Raw genomic sequence first — 27,632 nt, forward strand, 5'->3', positions numbered from 1 at the left:
ATCACTGGATAGGAGACACACTGACATTTATAGAGAGACGACAGCTGGTTTTATCATGGTCATCTGGTCTTCAATCTTCACTGGATAGGAGACACACTGACATTTATAGAGAGACGACAGCTGGTTTTATCATGGTCAGCTGGTCTTCACTCTTCACTGGACAGGAGACACACTGACATTTATAGAGAGACGACAGCTGGTTTTATCATGGTCATCTGGTCATCACTGGATAGGAGGCACACTGACATTTATAGAGAGACGACAGCTGGTTTTATCATGGTCATCTGGTCTTCAATCTTCACTGGATAGGAGACACACTGACATTTAAAGAGAGACGACAGCTGGTTTTATCATGGTCATCTGGTCTTCACTGGATAGGAGACACACTGACATTTATAGAGAGACGACAGCTGGTTTTATCATGGTCATCTGGTCTTCAATCTTCACTGGATAGGAGACACACTGACATTTATAGAGAGACGACAGCTGGTTTTATCATGGTCAGCTGGTCTTCACTCTTCACTGGATAGGAGACACACTGACATTTATAGAGAGACGACAGCTGGTTTTATCATGGTCATCTGGTCATCACTGGATAGAAGACACACTGACATTTAAAGAGAGACGACAGCTGGTTTTATCATGGTCAGCTGGTCATCACTGGATAGGAGACACACTGACATTTATAGAGAGACGACAGCTGGTTTTATCATGGTCATCTGGTCTTCACTGGATAGGAGACACACTGATATTTATAGAGAGACGACAGCTGGTTTTATCATGGTCATCTGGTCTTCAATCTTCACTGGATAGGAGACACACTGACATTTATAGAGAGACGACAGCTGGTTTTATCATGGTCATCTGGTCTTCAATCTTCACTGGTAGGAGACACACTGACATTTATAGAGAGACGACAGCTGGTTTTATCATGGTCATCTGGTCTTCACTCTTCACTGGACAGGAGACACACTGACATTTATAGAGAGGGGACAGCTGGTTTTATCATGGTCATCTGGTCTTCACTGGATAGGAGACACACTGACATTTATAGAGAGACGACAGCTGGTTTTATCATGGTCATCTGGTCATCACTGGATAGGAGACACACTGACATTTATAGAGAGACGACAGCTGGTTTTATCATGGTCAGCTGGTCTTCACTCTTCACTGGACAGGAGACACACTGACATTTATAGAGAGACGACAGCTGGTTTTATCATGGTCAGCTGGTCTTCACTCTTCACTGGACAGGAGACACACTGACATTTATAGAGAGACGACAGCTGGTTTTCGGATCCTAGATCTGTCAGAATCCATGCTGAAATGGGGTGTCTCTGCATATGATGCGTAGGAATATGGTCTAATGGCCGCATCATTTATAGGCATATTAATCAGACCCTGAAGCCCACAGTAGCATGTATCCCTCTTCATGGCAGAGTACACCCCCCCCTCCTATGCCCCCCTCCTATGCCTTCCACCCCCCCTCCTATGCCTTCCCCCCCCCTCCTATGCCTTCCGCCCCCCCTCCTATGCCTCCCCCCCTCCTATGCCTTCCGCCCCCCCCCCCTCCTATGCCTCCCCCCTCCTATGCCTTCCCCCCCCCTCCTATGCCCCCCTCCTATGCCTTCCCCCCCCTCCTATGCCTTCCGCCCCCCCCCCCCCTCCTATGCCTTCCCCCCTCCTATGCCTCCCCCCCTCCTATGCCTTCCTTCCCCCCTCCCTATGCCCCCCCCCTCCTATGCCTTCCCCCCCCCCCTCCCTATGCCTCCCCCCTCCTATGCCTTCCGCCCCCCCCCTATGCCTCCCCCCCTCCTATGCCTTCCTTCCCCCCCCCTCCCTATGCCTTCCGCCCCCCCCCCCCTCCTATGCCTCCCCCCCTCCTATGCCTTCCCCCCCCCCCTCCTATGCCTCCCCCCCCTCCCTATGCCTTCCGCCCCCCCCTCCTATGCCTTCCGCCCCCCCTCCTATGCCTCCCCCCTCCTATGCCTCCCCCCCCCCCTATGCCTTCCGCCCCCCCTCCTATGCCTTCCGCCCCCCCTCCTATGCCTCCCCCCTCCCTATGCCTTCCGCCCCCCCCTCCTATGCCTTCCGCCCCCCCTCCTATGCCTCCCCCCCCTCCTATGCCTCCCCCCCCCTATGCCTTCCGCCCCCCTCCCTATGCCTTCCCCCCCCTCCTATGCCTCCCCCCCCCTCCCTATGCCTTCCGCCCCCCTCCTATGCCTCCCCCCTCCCTATGCCTCCCCCCCTATGCCTTGCCTTCCCCCCCCTCCTATGCCTTCCCCCCCCCCCTCCTATGCCTCCCCCCTCCTATGCCTTCCGCCCCCCCCCCTCCTATGCCTTCCCCCCCTCCCTATGCCTTCCGCCCCCCCCCTATGCCCCCCTCCTATGCCTTCCCCCCCCCCCCTCCTATGCCTTCCGCCCCCCCCTCCTATGCCCCCCCTCCTATGCCTTCCGCCCCCCCCCCCCTATGCCCCCCTCCCTATGCCTTCCGCCCCCCCCTCCTATGCCCCCCCTCCTATGCCTTCCGCCCCCCCTCCTATGCCCCCCCTCCTATGCCTTCCGCCCCCCCTCCTATGCCCCCCTCCTATGCCTTCCGCCCCCCTCCTATGCCCCCTCCTATGCCTTCCGCCCCCCCCCCTCCTATGCCTCCCCCCCCTCCTATGCCTCCCCCCCCTCCTATGCCTTCCCCCCTCCTATGCCTTCCGCCCCCCTCCTATGCCTTCCCCCCTCCTATGCCTTCCGCCCCCCCCTCCTATGCCTCCCCCCTCCTATGCCTTCCCCCCCTCCTATGCCCCCCTCATATTCCTTCCTTCCCCCCCCCTACTATGCCTTCAGCCCCATCCCCCTCCCTATGCCTTCCGCCCCCCTCCCTATGCCCCCCCTCCTATGCCTTCCGCCCCCCCTCTCCTATGCCTTCCGCCCCCCCTCCTATGCCCCCCTCCTATGCCTTCCACCCCATCCCCTCCTATGCCTTCCGCCACCCCCTCCCTATGCCCCCCCTCCTATGCCTTCCACCCTACCCCCCCTCCTATGCCTTCCACCCCATCCCCCCTCCTATGCCTTCCACCCCCCTCCTATGCCCCCCCTCCTATGCCTTCCGCCCCCCCCCCTCCTATGCCCCCCTCCTATGCCTTCCGCCCCCCCTTACTATGCCTTCAGCCCCATCCCCCTCCTATGCCTTCCGACCCCCCTCCTATGCCTTCCACCCCATCCCCCTCATATGCCTTCAGCCCCATCCCCTCCTTCTGTCACTCCACCTGTATCTACCTCGATCTACTGTATCTACCTCTATCTACATGTATCCACCTGTATCCACCTGTATCTACCTCTATCTACCTCTATCTACCACTATCTACCTCTACCACTATCTACCTGCATCTACCTGTATATACCTAGACCTACCTGTATCTACCTGTTTCTACCTCTACCTACCTCTATCTACCTGTATATACCTCTATCTACCTGTATCTACCTGTATCTACCTCTATCTACCTGTATCTACCTCTATCTATCTGTATCTACCTCTATCTACCTGTATCAACCTGTATCTACCTGTATCTACCTCTATCTATCTGTATCTACCGCTATCTACCTGTATATAACTATACCTACCTGTATCTACCTGTATCTAACTCTACCTACCTCTATCTACCTCTATCCACCTCTATCTACCTGTATCTACCTCTATCTACCTGTTTCTACCTCTATCTACCTGTATCTAACTCTACCTACCTCTATCTACCTCTACCCACCTCTATCTACCTCTGTCTACCTGTATCTACCTCTATCTACCTCTATCTACCTGTATCTACCTGTATCTACCTCTATCTATCTGTATCTACCTCTATCTACCTGTATCAACCTGTATCTACCTGTATCTACCTCTATCTATCTGTATCTACCGCTATCTACCTGTATATACCTATACCTACCTGTATCTACCTGTATCTAACTCTACCTACCTCTTTCTAACTCTACCCACCTCTATCTACCTGTATCTACCTCTATCTACCTGTATCTACCTGTATCTACCTGTATCTACTTCTATCTACCTGTATCTACCTGTATCTACCTCTATCTACCTGTATCTACCTCTATCTACCTGTATCTACCTGTATCTACCTCTATCTATCTGTATCTACCGCTCTCTACCTGTATATACCTATACCTACCTGTATCTACCTGTATCTAACTCTACCTACCTCTATCTACCTCTACCCACCTCTATCTACCTGTATCTACCTGTATCTACCTGTATCTAATTCTACCTACCTCTATCTACCTCTACCCACCTCTATCTACCTCTATCTACCTGTATCTACCTCTATCTACCTGTATCTACCTCTCTCTACCTGTATCTACCTGTATCTACCTCTATCTACCTGTATCTACCTCTGTCTACCTGTATCTACCTGTATCTACTTCTATCTATCTGTATCTACCTCTATCTACCTGTATCAACCTGTATCTACCTGTATGCACCTGTATCTTCTCCATAACTCCACATCTCCTGCCCCATGGGCCCTGCACCCACAACCCTGCCTTAACACCACTAAGATGCTATTGTTCTCTCTCTCTCGCTTCCTTCTCCCTCCCCAATCTCTCTTTCCTCTACTTCCTGAGATCCAGCCCAGTTCTGTTTCTCCCGTGGCCAGACTTTCCCGTATGAACACACACACACACACACACACACACACACACACACACACACACACACACACACACACACACACACACACACACACACACACACACACACACACACACACACACACATACACACACACACACATACACACACACACACACACACACACACATACACACACACACACACACACACACACAGAGCGGCGTCATGAACCCCAACAATCTGAGGAGGTGCAAAGTACGTGAGGATGGCTGGGGGGAATTTAGCTTCCAGACAACTGGAATTCTATTTGAAAAATATGTAGTATGGTCTATTTTTCTGCATATCTAAAGCATACCTCTTGAGCTGTCTGTATCCTCTTGACTGGTGGTTCTCTTTTTATGAAACTAAATGTGCTTCTCTGCATCTCTGCTAAAATCTGGGCAAGAGATTGAAAGGAATGTTCAGTACATTTAGTAATTGATTGCTATATATACAGTACTAGTCAAAGGTCTGGACACACCTACTCATTCAAGGGTTTTTCTTTATTTTTTACTATTTTCTACATTGTAGAATAATAATGAAGACATCAAAACTATGAAATGACACACATGGAATCATGTAGTAACCAAGAAAGTGTTAAACTTATATTTTATTTTATATTTGAGATTCTCCAACGTAGCCACCCTTTGCCTTGATGACAGCTTTGTACACTCTTGGCATTCTCTCAACCATCTTCATGAGGTAGTCACCTGGAATGCATTAGACGGAGGCTCTGTGTCGCGATTTTCTTCCGCTGAAGGAGAGGAGGACCATAATGCACCGTGGTTGTGTTCAACATCTTTAATATAGACGACAAACGAGAACACTACAAAATACAAAACAATACATGTGAAAACCGAGACAGTACCGAGTGGTGAAACAAACACAGACACGGAAACAATCACCCACAAACCCCCCAAAGAATATGGCTGCCTAAATATGGTTCCCAATCAGAGACAACGATAGACAGCTGCCTCTAATTGAGAACCAATCTAGACAACCATAGACATACAAAATACCTAGAAAGGAAACAGCCCCATAAACATACAAAAAACCTTATACCAGGAAAAAAACACCTAAATCCCCCATGTCACACCCTGACCTAACCAAAATAATAAATTAAACAAAGATAACTAAGGCCAGGGCATGACACTCTGCTAGGCGGCTGATCCAGCAGTCTCTCTCTCTCAGGTCCAACACACCGGGCTGTAACAGGAAGTGACTTCACATTGGAGCACTATGAATGCACGCAGCCTCCCAACACGCCAGGCTGTAACAGGAAGTGACTTCACGTTGGAGCACTATGAATGCACGCAGCCTCCCAACACACCAGGCTGTAACAGGAAGTGACTTCACGTTGGAGCACTATGAATGCACGCAGCCTCCCAATACGCCAGGCTGTAACAGGAAGTGACTTCACGTTGGAGCACTATGAATGCACGCAGCCGCCCAACACACCAGGCTGTAACAGGAAGTGACTTCACGTTGGAGCACTATGAATGCACGCAGCCTCCCAATACGCCAGGCTGTAACAGGAAGTGACTTCACGTTGGAGCACTATGAATGCACGCAGCCTCCCAACACGCCAGGCTGTAACAGGAAGTGACTTCACGTTGGAGCACTATGAATGCACGCAGCCTCCCAATACGCCAGGCTGTAACAGGAAGTGAAGCCCATCAGACGTCATGCACCATAGAGGGTTCCGTTTGGGACGGAGATACTGTCTGACCTTCACATTCACCAATGTGTGCTCCTGCTCACCACACAGAGAGAGAGAGAAGAAGAAGAAGAAATGTCCGACCCAGTAACATAACAGGAAGTCGTTGTTTAATCAAGTGCATTAGTCTAGCTAGCTCCTCTGAGGGGAAGGTGTGCACTACGGCTCAGGGTACACACACAAGGCAGACACTCACATGCAAGTGTTACCTCACTGGCAGATCACTGGGGGTTACCTCACAGGCAGATCACTGGGGGTTACCTCACTGGCAGATCACTGGGGGTTACCTCACAGGCAGATCACTGGGGGTTACCTCACAGGCAGATCACTGGGGGTTACCTCACAGGCAGATCACTGGGGGTTACCTCACAGGCAGATCACTGGGGGTTACCTCACTGGCAGATCACTGGGGGTTACCTCACAGGCAGATCACTGGGGGTTACCTCACAGGCAGATCACTGTGGGTTACCTCACTGGCAGATCACTGGGGGTTACCTCACTGGCAGATCACTGGGGGTTACCTCACAGGCAGATCACTGGGGGTTACCTCACAGGCAGATCACTGTGGGTTACCTCACAGGCAGATCACTGGGGGTTACCTCACAGGCAGATCACTGTGGGTTACCTCACAGGCAGATCACTGTGGGTTACCTCACTGGCAGATCACTGGGGGTTACCTCACAGGCAGATCACTGGGGGTTACCTCACAGGCAGATCACTGGGGTTACCTCACAGGCAGATCACTGGGGTTACCTCACAGGCAGATCACTGGGGGTTACCTCACAGGCAGATCACTGGGGGTTACCTCACAGGCAGATCACTGTGGGTTACCTCACAGGCAGATCACTGTGGGTTACCTCACTGGCAGATCACTGGGGTTACCTCACAGGCAGATCACTGGGGGTTACCTCACAGGCAGATCACTGTGGGTTACCTCACAGGCAGATCACTGTGTGTTCTCCCTCACAGGCAGATCACTGGGGGTTACCTCACAGGCAGATCACTGGGGGTTTCCTCACAGGCAGATCACTGGGGGTTACCTCACTGGCAGATCACTGTGTGTTCTCCCTCACAGGCAGATCACTGGGGGTTACCTCACAGGCAGATCACTGTGTGTTCTCCCTCACAGGCAGATCACTGTGGGTTACCTCACAGGCAGATCACTGGGGGTTACCTCATAGGCAGATCACTGGGGTTACCTCACAGGCAGATCACTGGGGGTTACCTCACAGGCAGATCACTGGGGGTTACCTCACAGGCAGATCACTGTGTGTTACCTCACTGGCAGATCACTGGGGGTTACCTCACAGGCAGATCACTGGGGGTTACCTCACTGGCAGATCACTGTGTGTTACCTCACAGGCAGATCACTGTGTGTTACCTCACAGGCAGATCACTGTGTGTTCTCCCTCACAGGCAGATCACTGTGTGTTACCTCACAGGCAGATCACTGAGGGTTACCTCACAGGCAGATCACTGGGGGTTACCTCACAGGCAGATCACTGTGGGTTACCTCACAGGCAGATCACTGTGTGTTACCTCACTGGCAGATCACTGGGGGTTACCTCACAGGCAGATCACTGTGTGTTACCTCACTGGCAAATCACTGGGGGTTACCTCACAGGCAGATCACTGGGGGTTACCTCACAGGCAGATCACTGTGTGTTACCTCACAGGCATATCACTGTGTGTTCTCCCTCACAGGCAGATCACTGTGGGTTACCTCACAGGCAGATCACTGGGGGTTACCTCATAGGCAGATCACTGGGGGTTACCTCACAGGCAGATCACTGGGGGTTACCTCACAGGCAGATCACTGGGGGTTACCTCACAGGCAGATCACTGTGTGTTACCTCACTGGCAGATCACTGGGGGTTACCTCACAGGCAGATCACTGTGTGTTACCTCACTGGCAGATCACTGGGGGTTACCTCACAGGCAGATCACTGGGGGTTACCTCACTGGCAGATCACTGTGTGTTACCTCACAGGCAGATCACTGTGTGTTACCTCACAGGCAGATCACTGTGTGTTCTCCCTCACAGGCAGATCACTGGGGGTTACCTCACAGGCAGATCACTGTGGGTTACCTCACAGGCAGATCACTGTGTGTTACCTCACAGGCAGATCACTGGGGGTTACCTCACAGGCAGATCACTGGGGGTTACCTCACAGGCAGATCACTGTGGGTTACCTCACTGGCAGATCACTGGGGGTTACCTCACTGGCAGATCACTGGGGGTTACCTCACAGGCAGATCACTGGGGGTTACCTCACAGGCAGATCACTGTGGGTTACCTCACAGGCAGATCACTGGGGGTTACCTCACAGGCAGATCACTGTGGGTTACCTCACAGGCAGATCACTGTGGGTTACCTCACTGGCAGATCACTGGGGGTTACCTCACAGGCAGATCACTGGGGGTTACCTCACAGGCAGATCACTGGGGGTTACCTCACAGGCAGATCACTGGGGGTTACCTCACAGGCAGATCACTGGGGGTTACCTCACAGGCAGATCACTGGGGGTTACCTCACAGGCAGATCACTGTGGGTTACCTCACAGGCAGATCACTGTGGGTTACCTCACTGGCAGATCACTGGGGGTTACCTCACAGGCAGATCACTGGGGGTTACCTCACAGGCAGATCACTGTGGGTTACCTCACAGGCAGATCACTGTGTGTTCTCCCTCACAGGCAGATCACTGGGGGTTACCTCACAGGCAGATCACTGGGGGTTTCCTCACAGGCAGATCACTGGGGGTTACCTCACTGGCAGATCACTGTGTGTTCTCCCTCACAGGCAGATCACTGGGGGTTACCTCACAGGCAGATCACTGTGTGTTCTCCCTCACAGGCAGATCACTGTGGGTTACCTCACAGGCAGATCACTGGGGGTTACCTCATAGGCAGATCACTGGGAGTTATCTCACAGGCAGATCACTGGGGGTTACCTCACAGGCAGATCACTGGGGGTTACCTCACAGGCAGATCACTGTGTGTTACCTCACTGGCAGATCACTGGGGGTTACCTCACAGGCAGATCACTGGGGGTTACCTCACTGGCAGATCACTGTGTGTTACCTCACAGGCAGATCACTGTGTGTTACCTCACAGGCAGATCACTGTGTGTTCTCCCTCACAGGCAGATCACTGTGTGTTACCTCACAGGCAGATCACTGGGGGTTACCTCACAGGCAGATCACTGGGGGTTACCTCACAGGCAGATCACTGTGGGTTACCTCACAGGCAGATCACTGTGTGTTACCTCACTGGCAGATCACTGGGGGTTACCTCACAGGCAGATCACTGTGTGTTACCTCACTGGCAAATCACTGGGGGTTACCTCACAGGCAGATCACTGGGGGTTACCTCACAGGCAGATCACTGTGTGTTACCTCACAGGCATATCACTGTGTGTTCTCCCTCACAGGCAGATCACTGTGGGTTACCTCACAGGCAGATCACTGGGGGTTACCTCATAGGCAGATCACTGGGGTTACCTCACAGGCAGATCACTGGGGTTACCTCACAGGCAGATCACTGGGGGTTACCTCACAGGCAGATCACTGTGTGTTACCTCACTGGCAGATCACTGGGGGTTACCTCACAGGCAGATCACTGGGGGTTACCTCACTGGCAGATCACTGTGTGTTACCTCACAGGCAGATCACTGTGTGTTACCTCACAGGCAGATCACTGTGTGTTCTCCCTCACAGGCAGATCACTGTGTGTTACCTCACAGGCAGATCACTGGGGGTTACCTCACAGGCAGATCACTGTGGGTTACCTCACAGGCAGATCACTGTGTGTTACCTCACAGGCAGATCACTGGGGGTTACCTCACAGGCAGATCACTGGGGGTTACCTCACAGGCAGATCACTGTGGGTTACCTCACTGGCAGATCACTGGGGGTTACCTCACAGGCAGATCACTGGGGGTTACCTCACAGGCAGATCACTGTGTGTTACCTCACTGGCAGATCACTGGGGGTTACCTCACAGGCAGATCACTGTGAGTTACCTCACAGGCAGATCACTGGGGGTTACCTCACAGGCAGATCACTTTGTGTTCTCCCTCACAGGCAGATCACTGTGTGTTCTCCCTCACAGGCAGATCACTGTGTGTTCTCCCTCACAGGCAGATCACTGGGGGTTACCTCACAGGCAGATCACTGTGGGTTCTCCCTCACAGGCAGATCACTGGGGGTTACCTCACAGGCAGATCACTGGGGGTTACCTCACAGGCAGATCACTGTGTGTTCTCCCTCACAGGCAGATCACTGGGGGTTACCTCACAGGCAGATCACTGGGGGTTACCTCACAGGCAGATCACTGGGGGTTACCTCACAGGCAGATCACTGTGGGTTCTCCCTCACAGGCAGATCACTGGGGGTTACCTCACAGGCAGATCACTGGGGGTTACCTCACAGGCAGATCACTGGGGGTTACCTCACAGGCAGATCACTGTGGGTTCTCCCTCACAGGCAGATCACTGTGGGTTACCTCACAGGCAGATCACTGGGGGTTACCTCACTGGCAGATCACTGGGGGTTACCTCACTGGCAGATCACTGGGGGTTACCTCACTGGCAGATCACTGGGGGTTACCTCACAGGCAGATCACTGTGTGTTACCTCACAGGCAGATCACTGTGTGTTACCTCACAGGCAGATCACTGGGGGTTACCTCACAGGCAGATCACTGGGGGTTACCTCACTGGCAGATCACTGGGGGTTACCTCACAGGCAGATCACTGTGTGTTACCTCACAGGCAGATCACTGTGTGTTACCTCACTGGCAGATCACTGGGGGTTACCTCACAGGCAGATCACTGGGGTTACCTCACAGGCAGATCACTGGGGGTTACCTCACTGGCAGATCACTGGGGGTTACCTCACAGGCAGATCACTGTGTGTTACCTCACAGGCAGATCACTGTGTGTTACCTCACTGGCAGATCACTGTGTGTTACCTCACTGGCAGATCACTGGGGGTTACCTCACAGGCAGATCACTGTGTGTTACCTCACAGGCAGATCACTGTGTGTTACCTCACTGGCAGATCACTGTGTGTTACCTCACTGGCAGATCACTGGGGGTTACCTCACAGGCAGATCACTGTGTGTTACCTCACAGGCAGATCACTGTGTGTTACCTCATAGGCAGATCACTGTGTGTTTCCTCACTGGCAGATCACTGTGTGTTACCTCACAGGCAGATCACTGTGTGTTACCTCACTGGCAGATCACTGTGTGTTACCTCACAGGCAGATCACTGTGTGTTACCTCACAGGCAGATCACTGTGTGTTACCTCACAGGCAGATCACTGTGTGTTACCTCACTGGCAGATCACTGTGTGTTACCTCACTGGCAGATCACTGTGTGTTACCTCATAGGCAGATCACTGTGTGTTACCTCATAGGCAGATCACTGTGTGTTACCTCACAGGCAGATCACTGTGTGTTACCTCACAGGCAGATCACTGTGTGTTACCTCACAGGCAGATCACTGTGTGTTACCTCACAGGCAGATCACTGTGTGTTACCTCACAGGCAGATCACTGTGTGTTACCTCATAGGCAGATCACTGTGTGTTACCTCATAGGCAGATCACTGTGTGTTACCTCACAGGCAGATCACTGTGTGTTACCTCACAGGCAGATCACTTTATGCTAAGTAGTACTGCATTTAGCATTGTGCTTCCCAAATAGCGCCCTATTCGGTATATAGTGCACTACTTTTGACAAGAGCCTTATTGGCCCTAGGGTGCCATTTGGGACTCAGCACCAACAAGAAGTAGAATTAATTTATCCTTCCCAGGATCAAACAGAAACAAGTTTGGACTGTATTAATTAAAGAGAAGAGCAATTTAGGCACTTTATTTTGGGTTTCCCAAATGGCTCCCTATTCTATAAATAACCCCTTATGGCCCCTGGACAAAAGTAGTGCACTATGTAGGACTTAGAGTGCAATATGGGACACAGACACTGTGAAGAAATAGTTAGTTACTTCCTCATCAACCTTGATTTATAATTCATTCTTCTTGATGTGTTTCTAATTCATCAAAGTTTTATCTAACTGGAAAGAACGGCTGTAAAATAATATCAATAAATCAGCTCTTCTCTGTGGCTGAGAGGGGAAGGGGTTCAGAGGATTATAACTGCTGTGAAAAATGGTGTGTGTGAGAGAGAGAGAGAGTGATTAAGATTGTGATAAGAGGTGAGATGACAGAGAGAGACAGAGGAAGAAGAAGAGACAGAGAGAAGTCAAATGTCTACTCTTTGCTGATGATCTGGTGCTTCTGTCACCAACCAAGGAGGGCCTACAGCAGCACCTAGATCTTCTGCACAGATTCTGACATACCTGGGCCCTGACAGACCTGGGACCTGACAGACCTGGGCCCTGACAGACCTGGGCCCTGACATACCTGGACCCTGACAGACCTGGGTCCTGACAGACCTGGACCCTGACAGACCTGGGCCCTGACAGACTTGGGCCCTAACAGACCTGGACTCTGACAGACTTGGGCCCTGACAGACCTGGACTCTGACAGACTTGGGCCCTGACAGACCTGGGCCCTGACAGACCTGGGCCCTGACAGACCTGGACCCTGACAAACTTGGGCCCTGACAGACCTGGGCCCTGACAGACCTGGGCCATGACAGTAAATCTCAGTAAGACCAAAATAATGGTGCTCCAAAACAGGTCAAAACCCCAGACATGCAGAGCAGATTTAGGACAATAACCGCAAGTTAGCAAAATCTATAAAATTCTACAACCACCTAAAAGGAAGCGATTCCCAAACCTTCCATAACAAAGCCATCACATACAGAGAGATGAACCTGGAGAAGAGTCCCCTAAGCAAGCTGGTCCTGGGGCTCTGTTCACAAACACAAACACACCCCACAGAGCCCCAGGACAAAAAAAACAAACACATTTAGACCCAACCAAATCATGAGAAAACAAAAAGATAACTATTTATCACACTGGAAAGAATCAACCCAAAAAAAAAAAGATCAAATTAGAATGCAATCTGGCCCTAAACAGCGAGCACACAGTGAAAGGTTACCTGACCACTTTGACTGACCAAACATTAAGAAAACCATTGACTATGTACAGACACAGTGAGCATAACCTTGCTATTAAGAGACACAGTCGTAGGCAGACCCGGTTCTTGAGAGAAGACAGGCTATCAATCAATCAATCAAATGTATTTATATAGCCCTTCGTACATCAGCTGATGTCTCAAAGTGCTGTACAGAAACCCAGCCTAAAACCCCAAACAGCAAGCAATGCAGGTGTAGAAGCACGGTGGCTAGGAAAAACTCCCCTAGAATGGCCAAAACCTAGGAAGAAACCTAGAGAGGAACCAGGCTATGAGGGGTGGCCAGTCCTCTTCTGGCTGTGCCGGGTGGAGATTATAACAGAACATGGCCAAGATGTTCAAATGTTCATAGATGACCAGCAGGGTTGTAAAGGGTACAACAGGTTAGTACATCAGAAGCAAATGTCAGTTGTATTTTCATAGCCAAGCATTAGCCAAGCAAGAGGACACTCCCTACTGTATTGATGGCTAGGGGACACTCCCTACTGTATTGATGGCTAGGGGACACTCCCTACTGTATTGATGGCTAGGGGACACTCCCTACTGTATTGATGGCTAGGGGACACTCCATACTGTATTGATGGCTAGGGGACACTCCCTACTGTATTGATGGCTAGGGGACACTCCCTACTGTATTGATGGCTAGGGGACACTCCATACTGTATTGATGGCTAGGGGACACTCCCTACTGTATTGATGGCTAGGGGACACTCCCTACTGTATTGATGGCTAGGGGCCACTCCCTACTGTATTGATGGCTAGGGGACACTCCCTACTGTATTGATGGTTAGGGGACACTCCATACTGTATTGATGGCTAGGGGACACTCCCTACTGTATTGATGGCTAGGGGACACTCCCTACTGTATTGATGGCTAGGGGACACTCCCTACTGTATTGATGGCTAGGGGACACTCCCTACTGTATTGATGGCTAGGGGGATGGCACTCCCTACTGTATTGATGGCTAGGGGACACTCCCTACTGTATTGATGGCTAGGGGACACTCCCTACTGTATTGATGGCAAGGGGACACTCCCTACTGTATTGATGGCTAGGGGACACTCCCTACTGTATTGATGGCTAGGGGACACTCCCTACTGTATTGATGGCTAGGGGACACTCCCTACTGTATTGATGGCTAGGGGACACTCCCTACTGTATTGATGGCTAGGGGACACTCCCTACTGTATTGATGGCTAGGGGACACTCCCTACTGTATTGATGGCTAGGGGACACTCCCTACTGTATTGATGGCAAGGGGACACTCCCTACTGTATTGATGGCTGAGGGGACACTCCCTACTGTATTGATGGCTAGGGGACACTCCCTACTGTATTGATGGCTAGGGGACACTCCCTACTGTATTGATGGCTAGGGGACACTCCCTACTGTATTGATGGCAAGGGGACACTCCCTACTGTATTGATGGCTAGGGGACACTCCCTACTGTATTGATGGCTAGGGGACACTCCCTACTGTATTGATGGCTAGGGGACACTCCCTGCTGTATTGATGGCTAGGGGACACTCCCTACTGTATTGATGGCTAGGGGACACTCCCTACTGTATTGATGGCTAGGGGACACTCCCTACTGTATTGATGGCTAGGGGACACTCCCTACTGTATTGATGGCTAGGGGACACTCCCTGCTGTATTGATGGCTATTGGACACTCATACTGTATTGATGGCTATTGGACACTCCATACTGTATTGATGGCTATTGGACACTCCCTACTGTATTGATGGCTAGGGGACACTCCCTACTGTATTGATGGCTATTGGACACTCCCTACTGTATTGATGGCTAGGGGACACTCCCTACTGTATTGATGGCTATTGGACACTCCATACTGTATTGATGGCTATTGGACACTCCCTACTGTATTGATGGCTAGGGGACACTCCCTACTGTATTGATGGCTAGGGGACACTCCCTACTGTATTGATGGCTATTGGACACTCCCTACTGTATTGATGGCTAGGGGACACTCCCTACTGTATTGATGGCTAGGGGACACTCCCTACTGTATTGATGGCTAGGGACACTCCCTACTGTATTGATGGCTGTATTGATGGCTAGGGGACACTCCCTACTGTATTGATGGCTAGGGACACTCCCTACTGTATTGATGGCTAGGGGACACTCCCTACTGTATTGATGGCTAGGGGACACTCCCTACTGTATTGATGGCTAGGGGACACTCCCTACTGTATTGATGGCTAGGGGACACTCCCTACTGTATTGATGGCTAGGGGACACTCCCTACTGTATTGATGGCTAGGGGACACTCCCTACTGTATTGATGGCTAGGGGACACTCCCTACTGTATTGATGGCTAGGGGACACTCCCTACTGTATTGATGGCTAGGGGACACTCCCTACTGTATTGATGGCTATTGGACACTCCCTACTGTATTGATGGCTAGGGGACACTCCCTACTGTATTGATGTCTAGGGGACACTCCCTACTGTATTGATGGCTATTGGACACTCCCTACTGTATTGATGGCTAGGGGACACTCCCTACTGTATTGATGGCTAGGGGACACTCCCCCTACTGTATTGATGGCTAGGGACACTCCCTACTGTATTGATGGCTAGGGGACACTCCCTACTGTATTGATGGCTAGGGGACACTCCCTACTGTATTGATGGCTAGGGGACACTCCCTACTGTATTGATGGCTATTGGACACTCCCTACTGTATTGATGGCTAGGGGACACTCCCCTACTGTATTGATGGCTAGGGGACACTCCCTACTGTATTGATGGCTAGGGGACACTCCCTACTGTATTGATGGCTAGGGGACACTCCCTACTGTATTGATGGCTAGGGGACACTCCCTACTGTATTGATGGCTAGGGGACACTCCATACTGTATTGATGGCTAGGGGACACTCCCTACTGTATTGATGGCTAGGGGACACTCCCTACTGTATTGATGGCTAGGGGACACTCCCTACTGTATTGATGGCTAGGGGACACTCCCTACTGTATTGATGGCTAGGGGACACTCCCTACTGTATTGATGGCTAGGGGACACTCCCTACTGTATTGATGGCTATTGGACACTCCCTACTGTATTGATGGCTAGGGGACACTCCCTACTGTATTGATGGCAAGGGGACACTCCCTACTGTATTGATGGCTAGGGGACACTCCCTACTGTATTGATGGCTAGGGGACACTCCCTACTGTATTGATGGCTAGGGACACTCCCTACTGTATTGATGGCTAGGGGACACTCCCTACTGTATTGATGGCTAGGGGACACTCCCTACTGTATTGATGGCTAGGGGACACTCCCTACTGTATTGATGGCTAGGGGACACTCCCTACTGTATTGATGGCTAGGGGACACTCCCTACTGTATTGATGGCTAGGGGACACTCCCTACTGTATTGATGGCTAGTGGACACTCCCTACTGTATTGATGGCTAGGGGACACTCCCTACTGTATTGATGGCTAGGGGACACTCCATACTGTATTGATGGCTAGGGGACACTCCCTACTGTATTGATGGCTAGGGGACACTCCCTACTGTATTGATGGCTATTGGACACTCCATATTGTATTGATGGCTAGGGGACACTCCCTACTGTATTGATGGCTAGGGGACACTCCCTACTGTATTGATGGCTAGGGGACACTCCCTACTGTATTGATGGCTAGGGGACACTCCCTACTGTATTGATGGCTATTGGACACTCCCTACTGTATTGATGGCTATTGGACACTCCCTACTGTATTGATGGCTAGGGGACACTCCCTACTGTATTGATGGCTATTGGACACTCCCTACTGTATTGATGGCTAGGGGACACTCCCTACTGTATTGATGGCTAGGGGACACTCCCTACTGTATTGATGGCTAGGGGACACTCCCTACTGTATTGATGGCTAGGGGACACTCCCTACTGTATTGATGGGGGACACTCCCTACTGTATTGATGGCTAGGGGACACTCCCTACTGTATTGATGGCTAGGGGACACTCCCTACTGTATTGATGGCTAGGGGACACTCCCTACTGTATTGATGGCTAGGGGACACTCCCTACTGTATTGATGGCTGTATTGATGGGGGGACACTCCCTACTGTATTGATGGCTAGGGGGACACTCCCTACTGTATTGATGGCTAGGGGACACTCCCTACTGTATTGATGGCTAGGGGACACTCCCTACTGTATTGATGGCTAGGGGACACTCCCTACTGTATTGATGGCTAGGGGACACTCCCTACTGTATTGATGGCTAGGGGACACTCCCCTACTGTATTGATGGCTAGGGGACACTCCTACTGTATTGATGGACACTCCTACTGTATTGATGGCTAGGGGACACTCCCTACTGTATTGATGGCTAGGGGACACTCCCTGCTGTATTGATGGCTAGGGGACACTCACTACTGTATTGATGGCTAGGGGACACTCCCTGCTGTATTGATGGCTAGGGGACACTCCCTGCTGTATTGATGGCTAGGGGACACTCCCTGCTGTATTGATGGCTAGGGGACACTCCCTGCTGTATTGATGGCTAGGGGACACTCCCTACTGTATTGATGGCTAGGGGACACTCCGTACTGTATTGATGGCTAGGGGACACTCCCTACTGTATTGATGGCTAGGGGACACTCCCTGCTGTATTGATGGCTAGGGGACACTCCCTACTGTATTGATGGCTAGGGGACACTCCCTGCTGTATTGATGGCTAGGGGACACTCCCTGCTGTATTGATGGCTAGGGGACACTCCCTGCTGTATTGATGGCTAGGGGACACTCCCTGCTGTATTGATGGCTAGGGGACACTCCCTGCTGTATTGATGGCTAGGGGACACTCCCTGCTGTATTGATGGCTAGGGGACACTCCCTACTGTATTGATGGCTAGGGGACACTCCCTACTGTATTGATGGCTAGGGGACACTCCATACTGTATTGATGGCTAGGGGACACTCCCTGCTGTATTGATGGCTATTGGACACTCCATATTGTATTGATGGCTAGGGGACACTCCATATTGTCTGACTCTGGTTTCTCTGTGTTCCATCAGACGTGGGTAATTTCCTCCACATCGAGGCCAGCCCCAGGACAGAGAGGCAGCGAGCCCGTCTGGTGAGCCCCGCTGTGGGGCCTGAGAGAGGACCGCTGTGCCTGCTCTTCAACTACCAGCTCCAGGGGCCCGAGAACCAGGGCCTAGGGTCCCTCAGGATTCTCATCAGAGACAACGACCGGGAGGAGACTCTGCTCTGGGCCCTCAGAGGAGACCAGGGGTCCGTGTGGAAGGAGGGTCGCACCATCCTGCCCCAGTCACCCAAAGAGTACCAGGTACACAGACTGAACCCACAGACCGTAGTACTAGTGTTCTTGATTAGTGACAGTTCATTTATTTCACAGAGATAATAATGAAGTCTGTAATCTTCTATTCTCTCCGTCAAGGTGGTGATTGAGGGCTTCTTTGAGCACAGCAACCGAGGACACATCTGGATCGACAACATCCACATGAGCTCCAGTACTGAGCTGGAACAGTGTACCCGTAAGCTCATCCTCACGTCTGTTTTGACCTTGTCGAGCAGGAGACTGATTCCCACCAGTTACATGAGGCTGCAAACCTTCCCCGGGTCAACTGGTCTGTCTGACACACAGCATAGCCCAGAGACAGACACACCCCCCCCCCCCCCCCGGTGGGAATCGAACCCACAACCCTGGCATTGCAGGCACTATGCTCGACCAACTCATTCATTAAAGGGGCCACTCTATCTGTCTGTCTCTGCATCTCTCTACATGGTCCCAAAGTCAAGTTCACAAACAGGGGAAAAAAAAGAGAGAAGAAAAATCGTATAAATGTTCTCGTTCACAAAACCATGAAAGTAGGCCACGCGCCTACACTCTGATTCTAATCTATATTTAATGACATCTTTCTCCCTCTTCTCTCTTCTTGGTTAACACAGTCTTCCACTGTCATCAGAGGGAATTACTAGACTCCCTCTTAGACACAGTACAGTAGACTAGACTCCCTCTTAGACACAGTACAGTAGACTAGACTCCCTCTTAGACACAGTACAGTAGACTAGACTCCCTCTTAGATACAGTACAGTAGACTAGACTCCCTCTTAGACACAGTACAGTAGACTAGACTCCCTCTTAGACACAGTACAGTAGACTAGACTCCCTCCCTCTTAGATACAGTACAGTAGACTAGACCACCTCTTAGACACAGTACAGTAGACTAGACTACCTCTCTCAGTCTCACCTTCCTCTCAGTCTCACCTTCCTCTCTCAGTCTCACCTTCCTCTCAGTGTCACCTTCCTCTCTCAGTCTCACCTTCCTCTCAGTCTCACCTTCCTCTCTCAGTCTCACCTTCCTCTCAGTCTCACCTTCCTCTCTCAGTCTCACCTTCCTCTCTCAGTCTCACCTTCCTCTCAGTCTCACCTTCCTCTCAGTCTCACCTTCCTCTCAGTCTCACCTTCCTCTCAGTCTCACCTTCCTCTCTCAGTCTCACCTTCCTCTCAGTCTCACCTTCCTCCCAGTCTCACCTTCCTCTCTCTGTCTCACCTTCCTCTCTATCTCACATTCCTCTCAGCCTCACCTTCCTCTCAGTCTCACCTTCCTCTCCCAGTCTCACCTTCCTCTCAGTCTCACCTTCCTCTCTCAGTCTCACCTTCCTCTCATCCTCACCTTCCTCTCAGTCTCACCTTCCTCTCAGTCTCACCTTCCTCTCAGTCTCAACTTCCTCTCAGTCTCACCTTCCTCTCAGTCTCACCTTCCTCTCAGTCTCACCTTCCTCCCAGTCTCACCTTCCTCTCAGTCTCACCTTCCTCTCAGTCTCACCTTCCTCCCAGTCTCACCTTCCTCTCATCCTCACCTTCCTCTCAGTCTCACCTTCCTCTCTCAGTCTCACCTTCCTCTCAGTCTCACCTTCCTCTCTCAGTCTCACCTTCCTCTCAGTCTCACCTTCCTCTCTCAGTCTCACCTTCCTCTCTCAGTCTCACCTTCCTCTCAGTCTCACCTTCCTCTCAGTCTCACCTTCCTCTCAGTCTCACCTTCCTCTCTCAGTCTCACCTTCCTCTCAGTCTCACCTTCCTCCCAGTCTCACCTTCCTCTCTCTGTCTCACCTTCCTCTCTATCTCACATTCCTCTCAGCCTCACCTTCCTCTCAGTCTCACCTTCCTCTCCCAGTCTCACCTTCCTCTCAGTCTCACCTTCCTCTCTCAGTCTCACCTTCCTCTCATCCTCACCTTCCTCTCAGTCTCACCTTCCTCTCAGTCTCACCTTCCTCTCAGTCTCAACTTCCTCTCAGTCTCACCTTCCTCCCAGTCTCACCTTCCTCTCAGTCTCATCTTCCTCTCAGTCTCACCTTCCTCTCTCAGTCTCACCTTCCTCTCAGTCTCACCTTCATCCCAGTCTCACCTTCCTCTCCCAGTCTCACCTTCCTCTCTCAGTCTCACCTTCCTCTCAGTCTCACCTTCCTCTCAGTCTCACCTTCCTCCCAGTCTCACCTTCCTCTCAGTCTCAACTTCCTCTCAGTCTCACCTTCCTCTCAGTCTCACCTTCCTCTCAGTCTCACCTTCCTCTCAGTCTCACCTTCCTCTCAGTCTCACCTTCCTCCCAGTCTCACCTTCCTCCCAGTCTCACCTTCCTCTCAGTCTCACCTTCCTCTCAGTCTCACTTTCCTCTCAGTCTCACCTTCCTCTCTCAGTCTCACCTTCCTCTGTCTCAACTTCCTCTCAGCCTCAACTTCCTCTCAGCCTCACCTTCCTCTCAGCCTCACCTTCCTCTCTGTCTCACCTTCCTCTCTCAGTCTCACCTTCCTCTGTCTCACCTTCCTCTCAGTCTCACCTTCCTCTCTCAGTCTCACCTTCCTCTGTCTCACCTTCCTCTCAGTCTCACCTTCCTCTCAGCCTCACCTTCCTCTCTGTCTCACCTTCCTCTCTCAGTCTCACCTTCCTCTGTCTCACCTTCCTCTCAGTCTCACCTTCCTCTCTCAGTCTCACCTTCCTCTGTCTCACCTTCCTCTCAGTCTCACCTTCCTCTCAGTCTCACCTTCCTCTCTCAGTCTCACCTTCTTCTCTCAGTCTTACCTTCCTCTCTCAGTCTCACCTTCCTATCTCAGTCTCACCTTCCTCTCAGTCTCACCTTCCTCTCAGTCTCACCTTCCTCTGTCTCACCTTCCTCTCAGTCTCAACTTCCTCTCTCAGTCTCACCTTCCTCTCAGTCTCACCTTCCTCTCAGTCTCACCTTCCTCCCAGTCTGACCTTCCTCTCCCAGTCTCACCTTCCTCTCTCAGTCTCACCTTCCTCTCAGTCTCACCTTCCTCTCAGTCTCACCTTCCTCCCAGTCTCACCTTCCTGTCAGTCTCACCTTCCTCTCAGTCTCACCTTCCTCTCAGTCTCACCTTCCTCCCAGTCTCACCTTCCTCTCAGTCTCACCTTCCTCTCAGTCTCACCTTCCTCTCAGTCTCACCTTCCTCTCAGTCTCACCTTCCTCTCAGTCTCACCTTCCTCCCAGTCTCACCTTCCTCTCAGTCTCACCTTCCTCTCAGTCTCACCTTCCTCTCAGTCTCACCTTCCTCTCAGTCTCACCTTCCTCTCAGCCTCACCTTCTTCTCAGTCTCACCTTCCTCTCATCCTCACCTTCCTCTCTGTCTCACCTTCCTCTCAGTCTCACCTTCCTCTCTCAGTCTCACCTTCCTCTCTCAGTCTCACCTTCCTCTCTCAGTCTCACCTTCCTCTCAGTCTCACCTTCCTCTCAGTCTCACCTTCCTCTCAGTCTCCTTCCTCTCAGTCTCACCTTCCTCTCTCAGTCTCACCTTCCTCTCAGTCTCACCTTCCTCCCAGTCTCACCTTCCTCTCTCTGTCTCACCTTCCTCTCTATCTCACATTCCTCTCAGCCTCACCTTCCTCTCAGTCTCACCTTCCTCTCCCAGTCTCACCTTCCTCTCAGTCTCACCTTCCTCTCTCAGTCTCACCTTCCTCTCATCCTCACCTTCCTCTCAGTCTCACCTTCCTCTCAGTCTCACCTTCCTCTCAGTCTCAACTTCCTCTCAGTCTCACCTTCCTCTCAGTCTCACCTTCCTCTCAGTCTCACCTTCCTCCCAGTCTCACCTTCCTCTAAGTCTCACTTTCCTCTCAGTCTCACCTTCCTCTCAGCCTCACCTTCTTCTCAGTCTCACCTTCCTCTCAGCCTCACCTTCTTCTCAGTCTCACCTTCCTCTCAGCCTCACCTTCCTCTCTGTCTCACCTTCCTCTCTCAGTCTCACCTTCCTCTGTCTCACCTTCCTCTCAGTCTCACCTTCCTCTCTCAGTCTCACCTTCCTCTGTCTCACCTTCCTCTCAGTCTCACCTTCCTCTCAGTCTCACCTTCCTCTCTCAGTCTCGCCTTCTTCTCTCAGTCTTACCTTCCTCTCTCAGTCTCACCTTCCTATCTCAGTCTCACCTTCCTCTCAGTCTCACCTTCCTCTCAGTCTCACCTTCCTCTGTCTCACCTTCCTCTCAGTCTCAACTTCCTCTCTCAGTCTCACCTTCCTCTCAGTCTCACCTTCCTCTCAGTCTCACCTTCCTCCCAGTCTCACCTTCCTCTCCCAGTCTCACCTTCCTCTCTCAGTCTCACCTTCCTCTCAGTCTCACCTTCCTCTCAGTCTCACCTTCCTCCCAGTCTCACCTTCCTCTCAGTCTCACCTTCCTCTCAGTCTCACCTTCCTCTCAGTCTCACCTTCCTCCTAGTCTCACCTTCCTCTCAGTCTCACCTTCCTCTCAGTCTCACCTTCCTCTCAGTCTCACCTTCCTCTCAGTCTCACCTTCCTCTCAGTCTCACCTTCCTCCCAGTCTCACCTTCCTCTCAGTCTCACCTTCCTCTCAGTCTCACCTTCCTCTCAGTCTCACCTTCCTCTCAGTCTCACCTTCCTCTCAGCCTCACCTTCTTCTCAGTCTCACCTTCCTCTCATCCTCACCTTCCTCTCTGTCTCACCTTCCTCTCAGTCTCACCTTCCTCTGTCTCACCTTCCTCTCTCAGTCTCACCTTCCTCTCTCAGTCTCACCTTCCTCTGTCTCACCTTCCTCTCAGTCTCACCTTCCTCTGTCTCACCTTCCTCTTAGTCTCACCTTCCTCTCAGTCTCACCTTCCTCTCAGTCTCACCTTCCTCTCAGTCTCACCTTCCTCTCAGCCTCACTTTCTTCTCAGTCTCACCTTCCTCTCATCCTCACCTTCCTCTCTGTCTCACCTTCCTCTCTCAGTCTCACCTTCCTCTGTCTCACCTTCCTCTCAGTCTCACCTTCCTATCTCAGTCTCACCTTCCTCTGTCTCACCTTCCTCTCAGTCTCACCTTCCTCTCAGTCTCACCTTCCTCTCAGTCTCACCTTCCTCTCAGTCTCACCTTCCTCTCAGTCTCACCTTCCTCTCAGTCCCACCTTCCTCCCAGTCTCACCTTCCTCTCAGTCTCACCTTCCTCTCTCAGTCTCACATTCCTCTCAGTCTCACCTTCCTCTCTCAGTCTCACCTTCCTCTCAGTCTCACCTTCCTCTCTCAGTCTCACCTTCCTCTCAGTCTCACCTTCCTCTCTCAGTCTCACCTTCCTCTCAGTCTCACCTTCCTCTCAGTCTCACCTTCCTCTCTCAGCCTCACCTTCCTCTCAGTCTCACCTTCCTCTCAGTCTCACCTTCCTCTCAGTCTCACCTTCTTCTCTCAGTCTCACCTTCCTCTCTCAGTCTCACCTTCCTCTCAGTCTCACCTTCCTCTCTCAGTCTCACCTTCCTCTCAGTCTCACCTTCCTCCCAGTCTCACCTTCCTCTCTCTGTCTCACCTTCCTCTCAGTCTCACCTTCCTCTCAGTCTCACCTTCCTCTCAGTCTCAACTTCCTCTCAGTCTCACCTTCCTCTCAGTCTTAACTTCCTCTCTCAGTCTCACCTTCCTCTCTCTGTCTCACCTTCCTCTCAGTCTCACCTTCCTCTCAGTCTCACCTTCCTCTCAGTCTCACCTTCCTCTCAGTCTCACCTTCCTCTCAGTCTCAACTTCCTCTCAGTCTCACCTTCCTCTCAGTCTTAACTTCCTCTCTCAGTCTCACCTTCCTCTCTCTGTCTCACCTTCCTCTCAGTCTCACCTTCCTCTCAGTCTTAACTTCCTCTCTCAGTCTCACCTTCCTCTCTCTGTCTCACCTTCCTCCCAGTCTCACCTTCCTCTCTCTGTCTCACCTTCCTCTCAGTCTCACCTTCCTCTCAGTCTCACCTTCCTCTCAGTCTCAACTTCCTCTCAGTCTCACCTTCCTCTCAGTCTTAACTTCCTCTCAGTCTCACCTTCCTCTCAGTCTCACCTTCCTCTCAGTCTCACCTTCTTCTCTCAGTCTCACCTTCCTCTCTCAGTCTCACCTTCCTCTCAGTTTCATCTTCCTCTCTCAGTCTCACCTTCCTCTCAGTCTCACCTTCCTCCCAGTCTCACCTTCCTCTCTCTGTCTCACCTTCCTCTCAGTCTCACCTTCCTCTCAGTCTCACCTTCCTCTCAGTCTCAACTTCCTCTCAGTCTCACCTTCCTCTCAGTCTTAACTTCCTCTCAGTCTCACCTTCCTCTCAGTCTCACCTTCCTCTCTCAGTCTCAGCCTCACCTTCCTCTCAGCCTCACCTTCCTCTCAGTCTCACCTTCCTCTCAGCCTCACCTTCCTCTCAGTCTCACCTTCCTCTCAGTCTCACCTTCCTCTCAGTCTCACCTTCCTCTCAGTCTCACCTTCTTCTCTCAGTCTCACCTTCCTCTCAGTGTCACCTTCCTCTCTCAGTCTCACCTTCCTCTCAGTCTCACCTTCCTCTCTCAGTCTCACCTTCCTCTCAGTCTCACCTTCCCTCTCAGTCTCACCTTCCTCTCTCAGTCTCACCTTCCTCTCAGTCTCACCTTCCTCTCAGTCTCACCTTCCTCTCAGTCTCACCTTCCTCTCAGTCTCACCTTCCTCTCTCAGTCTCACCTTCCTCTCAGTCTCACCTTCCTCCCAGTCTCACCTTCCTCTCTCTGTCTCACCTTCCTCTCTATCTCACATTCCTCTCAGCCTCACCTTCCTCTCAGTCTCACCTTCCTCTCCCAGTCTCACCTTCCTCTCAGTCTCACCTTCCTCTCTCAGTCTCACCTTCCTCTCATCTCACCATCCTCACCTTCCTCTCAGTCTCACCTTCCTCTCAGTCTCACCTTCCTCTCAGTCTCAACTTCCTCTCAGTCTCACCTTCCTCTCAGTCTCACCTTCCTCTCAGTCTCACCTTCCTCCCAGTCTCACCTTCCTCTCAGTCTCACCTTCCTCTCAGTCTCACCTTCCTCCCAGTCTCACCTTCCTCTCATCCTCACCTTCCTCTCAGTCTCACCTTCCTCTCTCAGTCTCACCTTCCTCTCAGTCTCACCTTCCTCTCTCAGTCTCACCTTCCTCTCAGTCTCACCTTCCTCTCTCAGTCTCACCTTCCTCTCTCAGTCTCACCTTCCTCTCAGTCTCACCTTCCTCTCAGTCTCACCTTCCTCTCAGTCTCACCTTCCTCTCTCAGTCTCACCTTCCTCTCAGTCTCACCTTCCTCCCAGTCTCACCTTCCTCTCTCTGTCTCACCTTCCTCTCTATCTCACATTCCTCTCAGCCTCACCTTCCTCTCAGTCTCACCTTCCTCTCCCAGTCTCACCTTCCTCTCAGTCTCACCTTCCTCTCTCAGTCTCACCTTCCTCTCATCCTCACCTTCCTCTCAGTCTCACCTTCCTCTCAGTCTCAACTTCCTCTCAGTCTCACCTTCCTCCCAGTCTCACCTTCCTCTCAGTCTCATCTTCCTCTCAGTCTCACCTTCCTCTCTCAGTCTCACCTTCCTCTCAGTCTCACCTTCATCCCAGTCTCACCTTCCTCTCCCAGTCTCACCTTCCTCTCTCAGTCTCACCTTCCTCTCAGTCTCACCTTCCTCTCAGTCTCACCTTCCTCCCAGTCTCACCTTCCTCTCAGTCTCAACTTCCTCTCAGTCTCACCTTCCTCTCAGTCTCACCTTCCTCTCAGTCTCACCTTCCTCTCAGTCTCACCTTCCTCTCAGTCTCACCTTCCTCCCAGTCTCACCTTCCTCCCAGTCTCACCTTCCTCTCAGTCTCACCTTCCTCTCAGTCTCACTTTCCTCTCAGTCTCACCTTCCTCTCTCAGTCTCACCTTCCTCTGTCTCAACTTCCTCTCAGCCTCAACTTCCTCTCAGCCTCACCTTCCTCTCAGCCTCACCTTCCTCTCTGTCTCACCTTCCTCTCTCAGTCTCACCTTCCTCTGTCTCACCTTCCTCTCAGTCTCACCTTCCTCTCTCAGTCTCACCTTCCTCTGTCTCACCTTCCTCTCAGTCTCACCTTCCTCTCAGCCTCACCTTCCTCTCTGTCTCACCTTCCTCTCTCAGTCTCACCTTCCTCTGTCTCACCTTCCTCTCAGTCTCACCTTCCTCTCTCAGTCTCACCTTCCTCTGTCTCACCTTCCTCTCAGTCTCACCTTCCTCTCAGTCTCACCTTCCTCTCTCAGTCTCACCTTCTTCTCTCAGTCTTACCTTCCTCTCTCAGTCTCACCTTCCTATCTCAGTCTCACCTTCCTCTCAGTCTCACCTTCCTCTCAGTCTCACCTTCCTCTGTCTCACCTTCCTCTCAGTCTCAACTTCCTCTCTCAGTCTCACCTTCCTCTCAGTCTCACCTTCCTCTCAGTCTCACCTTCCTCCCAGTCTGACCTTCCTCTCCCAGTCTCACCTTCCTCTCTCAGTCTCACCTTCCTCTCAGTCTCACCTTCCTCTCAGTCTCACCTTCCTCCCAGTCTCACCTTCCTGTCAGTCTCACCTTCCTCTCAGTCTCACCTTCCTCTCAGTCTCACCTTCCTCCCAGTCTCACCTTCCTCTCAGTCTCACCTTCCTCTCAGTCTCACCTTCCTCTCAGTCTCACCTTCCTCTCAGTCTCACCTTCCCTCAGTCTCCTCTCAGTCTCACCTTCCTCCCAGTCTCACCTTCCTCTCAGTCTCACCTTCCCTCAGTCTCACCTTCCTCTCAGTCTCACCTTCCTCTCAGTCTCACCTTCCTCTCAGCCTCACCTTCTTCTCAGTCTCACCTTCCTCTCATCCTCACCTTCCTCTCTGTCTCACCTTCCTCTCAGTCTCACCTTCCTCTCTCAGTCTCACCTTCCT

General features: G+C 51.8%; 1 protein-coding gene across 1 annotated transcript in view; it reads left to right on the top strand.

Moving 5' to 3' along the window:
* Positions 1–27,632, top strand: part of nrp2b (neuropilin 2b) — a 222,397-nt gene that overhangs the window by 155,917 nt on the left and 38,848 nt on the right. Inside the window, 2 exon segments of the mRNA XM_064976976.1 lie at positions 18,551–18,825; positions 18,937–19,033. Coding sequence (XP_064833048.1) covers positions 18,551–18,825; positions 18,937–19,033 — 372 coding nt within the window.

This window comes from Oncorhynchus masou, chromosome 10 (genome assembly GCF_036934945.1).
Source record: "Oncorhynchus masou masou isolate Uvic2021 chromosome 10, UVic_Omas_1.1, whole genome shotgun sequence".
NCBI classification, from domain to species: domain Eukaryota; kingdom Metazoa; phylum Chordata; class Actinopteri; order Salmoniformes; family Salmonidae; genus Oncorhynchus; species Oncorhynchus masou.